Source organism: Neovison vison, chromosome 3, assembly GCF_020171115.1.
Source record: "Neovison vison isolate M4711 chromosome 3, ASM_NN_V1, whole genome shotgun sequence".
NCBI classification, from domain to species: domain Eukaryota; kingdom Metazoa; phylum Chordata; class Mammalia; order Carnivora; family Mustelidae; genus Neogale; species Neogale vison.
The window spans coordinates 214,171,397-214,185,218 of record NC_058093.1 but is presented as its reverse complement, the minus strand read 5'-3'; the positions used below and the strand labels follow the sequence as shown (position 1 = coordinate 214,185,218).

General features: G+C 50.5%; 1 protein-coding gene across 5 annotated transcripts in view; it reads right to left on the bottom strand.

Annotated features, from left to right (window-relative positions):
- CABIN1 (calcineurin binding protein 1) overlaps window positions 1-13,822 on the bottom strand; it is a 150,681-nt gene that overhangs the window by 119,902 nt on the left and 16,957 nt on the right. For all 5 annotated transcript variants that reach the window (XM_044243808.1, XM_044243812.1, XM_044243807.1 and 2 more), the window contains exons 5-10: window positions 11,739-11,873; window positions 10,450-10,630; window positions 6,831-6,960; window positions 5,007-5,156; window positions 1,958-2,244; window positions 719-887 (exon numbers count right to left, since the gene is read on the bottom strand). In XM_044243808.1, the coding sequence (XP_044099743.1) occupies window positions 719-887; window positions 1,958-2,244; window positions 5,007-5,156; window positions 6,831-6,960; window positions 10,450-10,630; window positions 11,739-11,873 (1,052 nt within the window). The remainder of the gene's footprint in view (window positions 1-718; window positions 888-1,957; window positions 2,245-5,006; window positions 5,157-6,830; window positions 6,961-10,449; window positions 10,631-11,738; window positions 11,874-13,822) is intronic.

Genomic DNA, 13,822 nt, shown 5'->3' with positions numbered 1-13,822 from the left:
GCATTAGGAAGCCCATGTACCACCGCCATAAACAATGGTGGCCAGGAAGGTTCAGGAGTCGGAGGCTCTGGAGGAGCTGGGGTGGCAAGAGCAGAAAGCAGGAGCGCTGGTGAAAACTGACTTAAGGAGCACAGGCACTCAGGCCCCTCCCAGCTGGGGGCAGCCTGGACCCTTCTCCTCCCTTAAGGCATCTCTGACAACACTAAGAATTGGTGAAAGCAAGGGAAAATTTATAAGCCTGTCCTCTTCTCAGAATTCGAGGGAACCCTACTGAGCCTGGAGAAACCAAGCATGCACACTCTTCCTGAAAATGGAATGGGTGCTACCTTTTGTGGGGTTTCCCAGAGTTTGCACCCAAGCAGCAGCAGCCCTAGGTCTCCCAGCAAGTGGGTGTCTATGTGTGCATGAGGACATGAGTGAGTGGCCTCCAGCTTGGTGATCCATCCATCTCCTGAGGGCCCAGGGAGTATCTGGTTCTCTGAAAGATGTTTAAGTCAGTTCCTGCCCTCAGGAAGTTCAGAGGAAAGAAAGGTGAGAAAAACCCACAATCCCAATCCATTGAGATCTGCGCTTTGGACACTGGCACAGATATTACAGGAGAACAAAGGAAGTGCCCAGAAGAGTGGGAGGCAATGCAAAAAGAAACTTTACTGGTGGTATAGGCTGGAGGTTTGCAGGTTTGCTTGTTTTCACAAATAAGAAAAAGTGTGCATGGTACCTGGATGGCAAGAACTTCATCAGAAGCTCCTGGAAGTCTACCTTCTCTTCTTTCTTGCACTTGGTGTTTCGGACACGGGCAGACCGCCGCTTCGCTGTCTCTCCACTCTCCTCTACAATCTTCTTCCGCTTCACTCCTTTCTTGGATTTATCTCCCCCAGAAACATCACCTTCATAAAGAGTGCAAACTGAAACCTTACAAGGGGCAGGGATCAGAAAACGCACTACAAAGGCACATCAGTGCCTCTAATCTAACCCTACCAGCGTGTTTCATGGTCATCTCTGATGTTCAAGAAACCTCCCATATTTTCTTTCTTTAACAAGAGTCCTGAGGAAAGTTAATTTCAAACTCAAAACACTTGACTCACACTTTGTTCAAATTCCCAGAACCCATAAGCCAGATCTGAAGATTACGTCCCTTGGCTACAGAACACCGAGGTCTCCAGCAGTCCCTCCTCCCACCCCTGCCAGCTGGCTGTGAGAGCCTCTGGTGCCTCAGTGCATGTACTTGGGAACGACAGAGCAAGTGGCAGTGACACTAACTCTGCCCACCACCCAGCACCTTCTGAGCATTCAATGACAGGACGTGAGCAAGAGCATCATGAGAATTACAAGGAAGCAGAGGAGTGTCGTGTATGGTTAAGCAAAAAATGAACAATCACATAAAGTTCATTCGAAACTCGTTTAACGGCCAAAGAGTCTTTTATTCAGGGACACAGAAATCAAGAAAAGGCTTGGAAACTGCTGTCTGAAATTTTTTTTTACTACTTCATTAATAGTAAAAATCAATAAAACCACCAAAAACTATACTACCACATATAGTGGTAACTCTGCTGACTTTCTCAAGGTCAGAACACTCCAGTTTCGGTGCATAGCAGTGTGGTGCTACAGGGCGCAGCCAGCAGGAAAATAGGACCAGTAGGGGGTCCCGCCAGCTCCCCAGATACCAGCAAGAAGAGCAACCCTTCACCAGGACTTAGCAGCCAGGAGTTTAGGAGTCCCAAGAAGCTGCGCTTCTGAGCTCCAACCCTAGTCCCTCGGGGGCCTCATTGCTGAAGCAACCCCCAACTGGCCCCAGCTCTGGGAGCAGACTCAGCCTCTGCAGAGCTGGGGGGCTCCCACTTAAACCCTGGGCCAGAAGCATCAGCAAGATCCATCCCTCTAGGGAGGCCAGGGCACCCCAGCACTCACTCCTGCCCCGAAAATGGGGCCTCCCCAAAAATTGACCCCAGGACCTCACCTGCAGGGATGCCGGTCTCCAACAGGCTGGGACTGTGCAGTGGGAAGCTGGCCGCAGCCACGGAGGCATAAGAGAGCACAGATTCTGTCATAGCCACAGCCGGGTTGGTGGTGACAGGGCTTGGCTGGATCACGCTGACAGGGGTCACCACCACAGAAGACACCATAGGCTGGCTGGGGTCCTGGTAGTCGGACAGATCGATTCTCTTGCCAAGGCTAGGCCGCAAGGGCTCACAGGTGGTGAGGTGGTTGTACATGGCCAGCAGACTCTCTCCCAGGCACTTCCAGCTGCAAGGAGAGGGTCACCACACCTGGTCAGCACCCCGCATTGGGTGCTCCAAGCCCAGGGCCAGCTGGCCTGTGGAGAGGAGCAGTGATGGCCCCATGGCTACCATCCCCATGAGGGCAGGCTAGAGGGCTCAGGGTTTTGTCGTCACAGTTATGGATAAAATCCTGTGTCTAACACACTGAGGTGGAACAGACCAAGCAGGAATAGGGCCCACAGCCTCCTCCCCTCGCCCTGGCACAAGGCCTGAACTCAGCCTCAGGCACCCTCAGACTCCACCAGGCAGGCATGAAAACCGACTCACTTCAAAAGCTCCTCCCCTACAAAGTCAAATTTTTAAATCATCTGTGAGTCCCCATACACCAAGATCATGGCTATGTTGTATGCTTTGTGATATTTGTGTCATGTATGTTTTATTGTGGTACGGCATCTTATGTTGTAAAGAGTCTCGTTTCATGTTTTATGTTGTGTTATATGGTTTGCTGTGGTATGATATGGTGTGGTATGATATATCCGTCCATCTCTGAATGGCTTCCCATGCTCTCAGGCCAAAACCACACCCTCAGCCTCATTGTAATACATGCCTGACCTTGCCAACTGGCCTCACCCCACCCTCACCCCCACCCTCCCACCATACTAGCCTGTTTTCAGTTCTGCAAACAAAATCAGACCCCTGCATACCACAAGACCTTTGCACAGGCTTCTCTCTATCCCAAAATGAGGCCCTCACCCCCAACTGCAGCCTCTCTGCCTGGTCAATGCCACTCCTCTGTCAGATACTAGCTCTAGTACCTAAGCCTTCCCTGACCCCCAAAGCCGTGCAGACTCCATTATGAGCTCCCTGCAAGGTGCTGTGCTCCTTTCCTCAAAGGGCTCATCAGATTGGGACATGTGCCTTTTCTTCCAGGTGACTGACTACCTTTCAGATCACCCCCAGAGAGGGACCACACCCATCATGCTGAGTCCCCAACACAGGGCACAGTGCCTGGCATGAAGCTGGCATCCAGTAAATGCTGAGGGAAGAATGAAAATGGAAGTTTTCATTTCCTAGGAGGGATCTCCTACCTGTTCTTTCTCTGTCTTCAGTAAAGGCTACATGCACATGGAGAAGAATTTGCTCATAGCTGGGTTATGTCTAATGCCTTAAGTACACAATTTCATTCACTCGTGCCTTGTCTAATGGGCACTGAATAGACCAAGGGGTGTGCAAACTGTGGCCCACAGCCTGTTGTATACAGCCCACAAGCTAGGAGCCAGCTAAAGGATTGTTACACACAAACCCCCACCCCAAACACACCCCCCCCCCCGAGGAGAATACACAACAGAGATGGTATCTGGCCCACAAAGCCTAAAGCATTTACCACCTAGTTACCTGTGGGACAAGTGTGCCAAGCCCTACAATAAACTGTGGTTATTTTAAAAGCCTGACCCCTAAAAAAAAAAAAAAAAAAAGCCTGACCCCTTCCCTCCCAGAGGACTCCACACTCTTCCTCTATAACCCAATCGCAGACTTCACTCCCAAGCAAGGTTTCCTCCAGCCAAGCCCATCTCCCTCATGTTTCCCTTTGGCCTTCCCCCGGCACAAGGGCAACCATGACACCAGTTCACAGCTTCTCTAGTCCTATCACCAGGATCCTCTCCAGCCATCTCCAGTGTTCTCAGGCCTTCCCCCTCCTTCACTGTAACAGGGAGAACTCAGGGTTCTTCCCAAACTCCCAAAAACCTCAGCTAGGGAGCCCACACTCAGACAGGATGGGGCTCCTGAGCCATCTAACAAAATAATGGGAAGGGCATCTGACAAGAGTCTGAGAGCAGCCCCAACTTCCTGACCATGTCAAGATCTGGGCGGGAAGACATTCCTGGGACACTCCACATGTGGAAATACACAGGCAGATGTACCACGGATCAAAGCCAGCCCCTCCTGAGTGGGTGCAGAAACGCCGTTCTGTGCTGGCCCCCAGCTGTTCTATTTCACTATCACAACAACTCTATAAGAGAGGATTGCTCTCCCTGCTTTTAGGGAGTGGCATGTAGCATCCCAGGGTCATCCACTTACGGGTGCCAGGACTGGCCCCAGGTCTGTCTGATCCAGGGTGGGAGCCATAGACCACTATGGGACATCTCTGAGTATGAGAACATTGCTCTTAAGGCATGCTAAATTCAAAAATTCAGGACTCAAAGTCAGAATTTCAAAAACAAAAACTACACACCAGATCTCACTAAGGGACTGAATGACCCCAACTGTGGGAGACTGCCAATACCAGTTTTCCCTTCCCTGGAGGGCCTCTCATACACTGTGGGATTCACAAGGGCTATGCGGAGGCCCATCCTCCAGGGTACCCTGTGTGGTCCTAGAGGGACAGCAGGAGCTCAAGAGCCATGGAACCCACACCTGGGATCAACTCCAGACTCTCCATTCACCATCTGCCTGCTCTGAACCCCATTTCCGCCAGTCCAGTGCTTGGCAAATGTTTCTTTCCTTTTCCCCACTGAGAAGGGCAGACCAAGAGGGAGCACGTAGGGATGTGGCAAGTGGCTAGCATCAAGAATGGCAAGGGCAAAGAGAGATTTCAACTGGGCATACTTGGGAGAGGCCTGGCCTGCCTCTTGGCAGCCAAAAAGTGCGTGCGCACCTCTAGGTGTCTGTCCGGTATGCACCAGGCCCCCACTCACACCATCAGCCCCGGGGCAGGCCTCAGGGCCTCTCCCTCCTGTGCAGGGCCCACCGGCTGACCCAGCAGCCCCAGGAACCAGGACAACCTACGTGAAGAAGGGGATGGGCTGCACGAGCTTCAGGTCTGGTTCCTTTGCCCTCATGGTCAGCGCTTGCCGCTTCTTCCGCAGACCCAGGGCCTCCTCTACAATGGCCTGTGTCTCAGCTGCGCTCACCGACACATCGTGGATTGACATGTCACTAAACCATGTAAGAAAGACAGAAATTACAATGTTACAAACTGGAGCTGAGGCTGAAATTTTACAGACGGGGATGCAGTTAAGTTAATACCCTTTAATCTGTATTAATTCTTCCTACAAATAAAATAACCCCTTGAGTCTGGCCTCTAAGGGCAGTAATTAGCATTCTTAATACCCACATACAATAGAAGTGACTAATACCCTTTGTTCCCTCTACAATTCAAAATTGAGCTAAGGGTTTTCATATGTTTAACAATATCACAGTAATGTCAGAAAAGCCTCAGAAAAATAAAACCTAGCTATTAATTACCTATAGAGAATTGTAAAAGAATGTAACTTTCCCTTCCTGCCCAGCCCAAAAGTCATCAGGCTACCTAAGCTTGCCGAAGTATAGCCAAACCAAAGAAAGGGCAGGGGCTCTGAGGCCTCAGGTGCGTGCCCTCACACAGACACGCCTCCACCTGAGGCAGCCTGGCAGTACCTGCCCTCCCACCCTGGCTGTCCTGACCCCTCTCAGGCCTCTACCACAGAGTCACTTGCTTATGGATTTATTTTTCCCCTTTTCTCTCTCTCTCTTAAGACAGTTAGCACATTAGGATATGAACAAGAAATAAAGATAAAGATATATAAAAGTAAAGATATGGGGCACCTAGGTGGCTCAGTGGGCTAAAGCCTCTGCCTTCGGCTCAGGTCATGATCCCAGGGTCCTGGGATTGAACCCCGCATCAGGCTCTCTGCTTAGCAGGGAGCCTGCTTCCCCCCTTCTCTCTGCCTGCCTCTCTGCCTACTTGAGATCTGTCTGTCAAATAAATAAATAAATCTTTAAAACAAACAAATAAATAAATAAAGATATGAACAAGAAATAAAGTCTTAAGAGGGAGAGACACAGAGATAAATAACCACTAACCCCTCACCGGCTGAGCTGCAGGGGCCAAGGACCAGAGGACGGAGGAGCTGGCTCATTTGGAAGGTTGAGGGTGGGAGGCAGCCAGAGTTTAGAAAGCTGCCCAGAGGTGACCTGGGAGCTGGAACATAAGGGAGTAATGGCACAATAGGCGGAGAGGTGGGAGGCTGGCCTTCCAGGTAAGGCCATGAGGGAGCCAGGGCACGGGGACAGGACAGTGCACAATGGGGCCAAGCCTGGACTCTGTCGGGTACCTAAGGAAGTCTTCTCCTAGGGCAGGGAGACATAGGAGGCAAGGAGAAAAACTAAAGGGGTCAAACTGTAAAGGAGCTCTGGGTGATGCTCTGAGCATGAGCTCTGTCTTGGAGGCAAGGCAGTGGTATCAAAGTCATATCACGGGCACTGAACTTGGGAAACGTGGAAACAAAGCCCTGGAAAGGGAAATGGCGGGTGGTGGGCAGACAAGGTGGCCTGTCGGCTGCCACAAGCATCCAGAGGAGAGCTGGTGAATGTCAAGAGCTGGCAGGATGGAGGGAAAGGTGGGCAGCAGAGAGCCAAGGAGGCACTGCCATGATTAGGCACACAGGCGATTAATAGGCAAAGCAGGATCAAAGCCAGGTGAGGGGGTGTGAGGGATGAAGTGCAGGGGCTCAACTGCCAGGAAGTTAGGACCTGAGAGAAGGAGGTACACAAGCCTCCTGATATCCACCAGCCACACACTTTTGGGGGAGAGGGGAGTGCAGAACCAGCATAGAAAGAGGCAGGACCCACCATTTAAGGAACATTCGGAGGGAGTCCTTCCGGAGACAAGGCTGTTCTTCAAAGATCTTTTCCTTGAGAACCAGTCCTTTGCTGTACCGACAGTCCTTCTCCAAAGCTTTGCATATGAAGTACAGACATGCTGGTAAAGAAAGAAACAATTGATTTCTGAGTGTGCACCTTAACCTCTGGCCTTCCCAGTTAGCACCAAGAAAATGACCTTACTCTGGAATCAAAGAAATGCTGGCAAATAATGAGATACCACTTAATCTGATTCAATTAGGAAAGATGCTGAAAATACTACTACCCACAGCAGATGAGACAAAGCCAAATGCTGATAGCAAGGACAGACTGTACGATGACCTTTCCAGAGAGCCATGGGTATTACACAACCCTCATCCCAACAGTCCACTTCTAGGAATTGCTGCAAAAACCAAGAGATCCATAGTCATTACCTATTGGCAAACTGGAAAAAAAACTTCAAAAAATCAGGAAAGCACTCAGCAGCACCTGGGGAGCCTGGTTAAGGAAAGCTTCCCCAATCCACACACTCGGTTGCTGAGCAGTCACTGCACAAAGGGTTGAGAGGTGTGCTCGCTGTCCAGAAGGAAGGTCACAAAAGGGCATGGGGGAAAGGCAGGAAACCAAACAGGCCACACAGTGTAACTCCATTTGTCCACGTAAAACCTGTTTCTCCTCCTTTTGCTTACCTGCATTTTCCAATTTTCCTCCTTCTTTTTCTTTTTTTCAAACTGTTCTTACCCAAAAAGTTTACTGCCTGCAATTAGAGGCATGTACATCATTTATGTCAACAAGCCTTCTCAAATCAATGATCTGGAAAACCTAACCTCTAGTTCCTCCAGGAGTGGTGACAGTAACAGGCAAAGCAACACAGAAGAAAAAACGAGATGGCAAGGAGTCACATGCCCACCAACGGAATGTGGTGGTGGGCATGTGAACGCAGAGCTGTGATGTGAACTAGGAAAGCCATATGGTATTTCTAGGGACTAGCCCGTGACAGACGTGACTGCCATAAATAAGTCCCCAGGAGGCCCAGTGCCAGCAGGCCTCACCTGCGAACATGCAGGAAAACAGTACAGTGCAGCCAAGCATCAGCTCTGCTCTGACTGGGCACTGGGACCACTACCATGCCCTGCTCAGCTTCAGAGTCTGAGTGTAGATGGATTGCAACCCACTGCTGTCAAGAAAAACCAAAGAAGGATCCAGGGTGAGAAGAAAGGAAAAGTAGAACAGAAGCAGAGTTGTGGGGATGGAAGCTTTGAGAGGCAGAAGGAAGTGGTGCCCTCCTAGAGTGCCATGGAAGGAGAGAGCAGAGCCTAGTCACAAAGCTCCACAGATACCACAATGCCCCCCACAAGGCACATGAAGGCTGTGCAACCTATGCACAGGGAGGGTCTGGGGGTTCCCAGGACAGCCTAGCAAGTAGATGACTGAATGGCTGCATAGACGGCCTAGCGGTTCCTGCCCCACACAAACAAGAACACAGTTTCTCTGGGACCACGGTGGGACATGAGAGTGGCCATCAGAGATGCCCAGAGAGAAAACCAGGGAGGACTGGAGCCTTTGGTGATTCTGGCTCTCAGCAGGCATTTTGGCTCTGGTAAAGCTCATGGCACTAGCTGTACTACACCAGCACTCCCACCAAGGGAAGACCTGGGAAGTTCCAAGGGAACAAGAGGTGGTCAGCAGGCATCAACCCCAAGCACCCCGGCCTACTCATCTCAAGTGGATAAATGCCACTGGGAGTTGAATTAACATGCTGCTTTCACTTAGGGGTTTAAATGAGTATCTGGTCTGGGGGGCCTGAGTGGCTCAGTCAGTTAAGCGTCTGACCCTTGATTTCAGCTCACGTCTTGAACTATGTAGTAGGTTCATGCCTCACGTTGGGCTCCACGCTGGGCATGGAGTCTATAAACATACACACACACACACACACACACACACACACGCATGCATGTGCGCACGTACTAAAATCAATAAATGAGTGTCAGGTCTCTCAGGCTAGGGCTCTCCCAGACAGGGCAGCCATTCAGCCCCCCAAACCTGGTCTCCCCCGAGGACTTCAGTTTACCAAGTACAACTTCTCCGACCATGAGAGAGGGGTACAAAGAACTAAAGCCTGGGGAAAGAAAGGCAGAACACAAGACTATCCACCTCAGGTAGCTCTCAAGCTGCCGGAAAACTTACAAGAGGAGCTTGAACACCTCCTGAAAAAGGAGCTGTGAGAATCGGAAGGGCTCTGCACAAGCACCACCGCATTCCGCTGGTGGGCATGAAAACCGGGGCAAGCAGCACAGCAAGTGACGTGTCCTCTGGAGTACGCACCAGGAACATTGCCTGCAGTGTTAGGCAAGAACTCAATGTGCAAGCACAGAACCATCATATTGTTGCAGATGCACATAATAGACAACATGGCAGTAAAGAGCCCCGAGTGATGGCCTAGGGGCATACACGGACAGACAAGAAGACCACAGCCCAGGGATCCGGACTGGGAAGAGTACACGCCGCCACCTGATGCCACCTAGAGGAGCCTCGACAACAAGCAGAGCTCCTCTCTGGCAACAAAAGGGAGAGAAATCAAGATCACCTCCGGGATGGAAATGACTGGAATGGGAGTTAAGCAGCTTGCCTTCCAGGGCTCTAGAAATGTTCTGCATCTTAACAGGTTCCACATGTAAATACTGTGCACTTTACTCTGTGTGTGTGCTACCTCAATAAAAAAGCAGCTGTGGGGAACCGGAGGTGGGGAATGGTGAGCAGGGCCACGTGCCTCTCTAAACACTCCATGCTATTTGTCTTTAAAAAACTGAAGGAAAAAGCCTCTGCCAGTCAGTCTTTGAGGCCTAAACCTTGAAAGTGACAGCAAGTGCTCATTAGCATGTCCATCCTAAAAAGAGTAACTGGCCCAGACAGACACAGAGAACCTGCACACACCAGACCAGCCTGCAGCTGGTCAGCATAGTCAGCGGACAGAGCCCCGGGCTCCCACAGCACTCAGCCCCACTCTGAGCACTCCTGGAGAGCCTCCTTCCTCTCTGGCCTCAGAGGACACCCAGAGGAGGCTGACTCCTAGAACACCTCATCAGTGCCTGCCTCAGGACCAGCCCATGCAAAGGACAAAGGTATTCTCTGCAGAACAGACAGAAAGGCTGGAGCCAAGGAACTTAAGCAAATGGAGGGCAGAATGGGGCTCCATCTGGCAGATGGCAGAGACCATTCTAGTAGCCCTGCTGCTCTACAAAGGGACAGAATGCCTCAATAGGTAGTGAGGTCCCCCAGCACCAGGATTCAAGCTGCAACTGCTAGGCCAACTGTCAGTGAGTTATGGAAACAGGTTCTGACTCAGGATGGCACAATGCAAGGATAAAATGAGACAAGCAAAGGGAAAACCACTCAGAGAGCGTGCTACCCATCACCACAATGCACTCAAGAAATCTCAATTGAGTGAGAAAGACACACGCAAAGCAGGAATGCAAGGCCATCTCCCTTCCTGACAGTCTAGCAGAAAGCCCTCAAGTGTTAACCTGGCCTCCAACTTACCCAAGCTGCCCTCCCTCCTCTGTCCGCAAAACACGAGCACATGGGAGAAAGCCATCAAAGCCTGACTCACTTGTGTAATCGCTGAGGGTGTACAGGACAGTGATGAGGTTGTCCAAGCAGGGCCAGTGGTCAGGATTGCACCGCAGCCCTTCCTCGAAAGCATGGCGAGCCAGGGGGACCCGGATGAGCCTCAGGGCCACATGTCCGATTTTATACCAGAGGTTGACGTCCGTGGAGTCCAGCATGACTGCCTGGAAGCAGCACAGAGGGCGCACATGCTCAATCGGCTCTCTCGCTGAGCAGGCACCCATGGTGACAGGAGGGGGCAGAGCACCAACCCAGCCACCCAAACCACCCAGAAAAATGGCCAACACAAGTTACAGGAACCAATTTATCAAATTCAGAACATCTTCCTGATGCAGTTTGTCACTCTGAACATCTGTACTCCTTACATATCTGATAGGTAAGTACCATTAATGAAAGCACCATTAAAAGAAAATGGGGGGTGCCTGGGTGACTCAGTGGGTTAAGCCTCTGCCTTCTGCTCAGGTCATGATCTCAGGATCCTGGAATCGAGCCCCGCATCCAGCTCTCTGCTCAGCACAGAGCGTGCTCCCCCCTCCCTCTCTCTGCCTACCTATGATCTCTGTCAAATAAATAAATAAATAAATTTTTAAAAAAAGAAAATGGATTTGGGGGGTATTTTTGCAGGATTTAAAAATTTTTTTATTTAATTTTGAATTGTGGGGTTCTAGAAAAACTACGGGCTCTGGTGACAGACCTCAGCTCACATCCTGCTCCTATACTGACTGGCAGCATGATCCCAAGCCTCAGTCCCCTCACCACTAAAATGAAGATTTTAGTGCATCCTGCATCCCTGCAAGATGATGTCCAGTTAGCGCATGTGTGGAAAGGAGTTCACATGGTGTCTGGCACCTTAGAGGTGCCCACAGAGATGGTGACCGTTAACACCGAGATCACGGCTATACTGTTATGAGCAGGTACAGAGTGCCACGGGTCAACCTGTGTTCTTAGCACGGGTATATGTACCAATTCATTCCAGTTTCACAACCGCCCTCTTTCTTACTGTGCCTACTATACTGCTGTAGACCTGGAGGCCCAGAGAGAGTAAGCAACTTGCTGCACCACATGGGCCCTGAGTGGCAGAGCACCAATGCACATGCAGGCCCCTGCTCTCTCTGAATGCACTGCTGCCAGCTGATGAGGGTCTCAGGGACCACAGCTTGGTGATACGCCACTACAAATTCTTCTTTTTAGCCAGCAAGACCATAACCTCACTCTTTCCACCAAGAGCTTTCAAAAACCCCAAGGGGCCAATAAGCACTGCCAAAACTGCACCTCTAAGTAGAATTCCATAGCAGTCTCCAGGTCCTCTCGCTGGGCAGCCAGCTGGGCCAAGTTCTTATATGTGGAATATTTCAGCATCAGCCCAGGGTGCTTCAACCCTTCTTTCTCATCACCAGACGAAACTGCCTGTGAACAAAAACAGAGGTCGAGAGTGACACCTAGGCCCTGAAGCTTCAGCAGGGCACCAGGGTTCCCAGCTGGCCTCTGCTGCAGGCCCTTGGCCCAGTCCAGTGCCACCCTCCATTGGAAAAGGAAAGCCCTATACTAGATGTCCTTGGAGGACCCCTCCAGCTCCCAGCAGACAGAGAAGGAAAGCTATATCACTACAAGGCAGTTTGCAGATAATCTCGGCACCCCATCGCTATAGCCAGGCCTGAAAGGTCAAACCTAGAGCCTGAACCTCCCCCAGAGCAGACCTGAAGAGGAAGGACAGGGCATGAGGAGGCCACCTGGGGGCAGCAAAGGGTCTGGAGATGGCCAGACAGCCAATTTACGCATCTCTATACATCCCGCAGCAAGAAGAGCACCAGATTAGGAATCAGGAGGCTGGGCTCCCAACTCTGTAACTCATCATGTAACTGTGGACAGCGACTTTACCTAAAACTTTAGCGCCCTGAGGATCTCTGTACTGCGAGGACAGTAATCCTACCCCGAATATCAAAAGTGCAAGCCAAAAGAGCATAAAGATTATAAATGTGCTTTATATAAAAAGTTATTTCAGGGCGCCTGGGTGGCTCAGTGGGTTAAGCCACTGCCTTCGGCTCAGGTCATGATCTCAGGGTCCTGGGATCGAGTCCCGCATCGGGCTCCCTGCTCAGCAGGGAGCCTGCTTCCTCCTCTCTCTCTCTCTGCCTGCTTGTGATCTCTGTCTGTCAAATAAATAAATAAAATCTTAAAAAAAAAAAACAGTTATTTCACTACAGCTTTTATGAAAACTCTTAGAAAACCCTACAACTTCTAAGACACCGCTGATGAGGAAAACTACTGCTCTAATCACAGGACAAAGTAAAACATTTTCTAACAGAAAACTAGGTGGCACAAAGAACTTCTTTCCAGGGGCAGATCCATATCTCAGCCTTGTCCTTGGACAGGTCACATTCACATGACATTCTTCTTCATGATCAGAACAGGTAAGACCGGAAGACATGCCTTCAGGAATAGCCCCTTGACTTCCAAGAAATCTACCCTAGCACTCTTATGGAATCCCAACAAGAAGACTAAAAAGCTCAAATCAACCTCATTCCTTATTTCTCCTGTCATCTGGCTTGTACTGCAGAGAGATCCCCAACAACGGGCTCACCTGGACACCAGGTACCCTCGCCATTCCAGGTACAGAACTGTTCAAAATCTGGTGTGAATCCTTCAATAGAGGTCGTGTGAGTCGACCTCAGAGACCAGCCAGTATACCTCCACACACAACAGCAGAAGCCCTCATAACTAACCTCCACCTAACCAGGTGGATTCCACACCGTCCTCCACCCTCCAGGACCGACACGTTGATGCCCACAGGAGACGAAGGGCTCATCCCAGCCAGCCTCCCCAGCGAAGCTGGCCACTTCTTAGGTGTCAGCTGTGTTCTAGGGCCTGTTTATGCCAAGTGTTGGAGACTGTAACTACGAAATTTAGTTTAATCTTAAGTATACCAACGTGGATGAATGTGAAAAGAAACATTTCTGTACATTTTCTGTACTTTTCAACTGTTTACGATGATCGCATTTTACATTTACAAGCCAACGGGGAGTGTGCTACAGCAGTGCTTCAAGGCTGAAATGACAGAGAGGGAAGTGGACATACCTACGACTATGAGGCCAACAGCATCCTTCCGACTTTGTTCTGCTCACCACTCACCTCTGAGGTCTGCTCTGTCATGGTCTGACGGAAGACTCCCTCCTGAAGCACACACGGCCCCTGGCCTGTGGCTGGACCTCAGTAAGGTAGAATAAAGTCGTTCTCATCTCTGGGCCCTCACTCACTTCCTACCAATGGGGGAGGGGTAGGTCACAATTCCCACAGCCCTAATTCCAAGACACTACAACCAACACCAAAGAATCCTGACATCCACCCTGAAGGAAGGG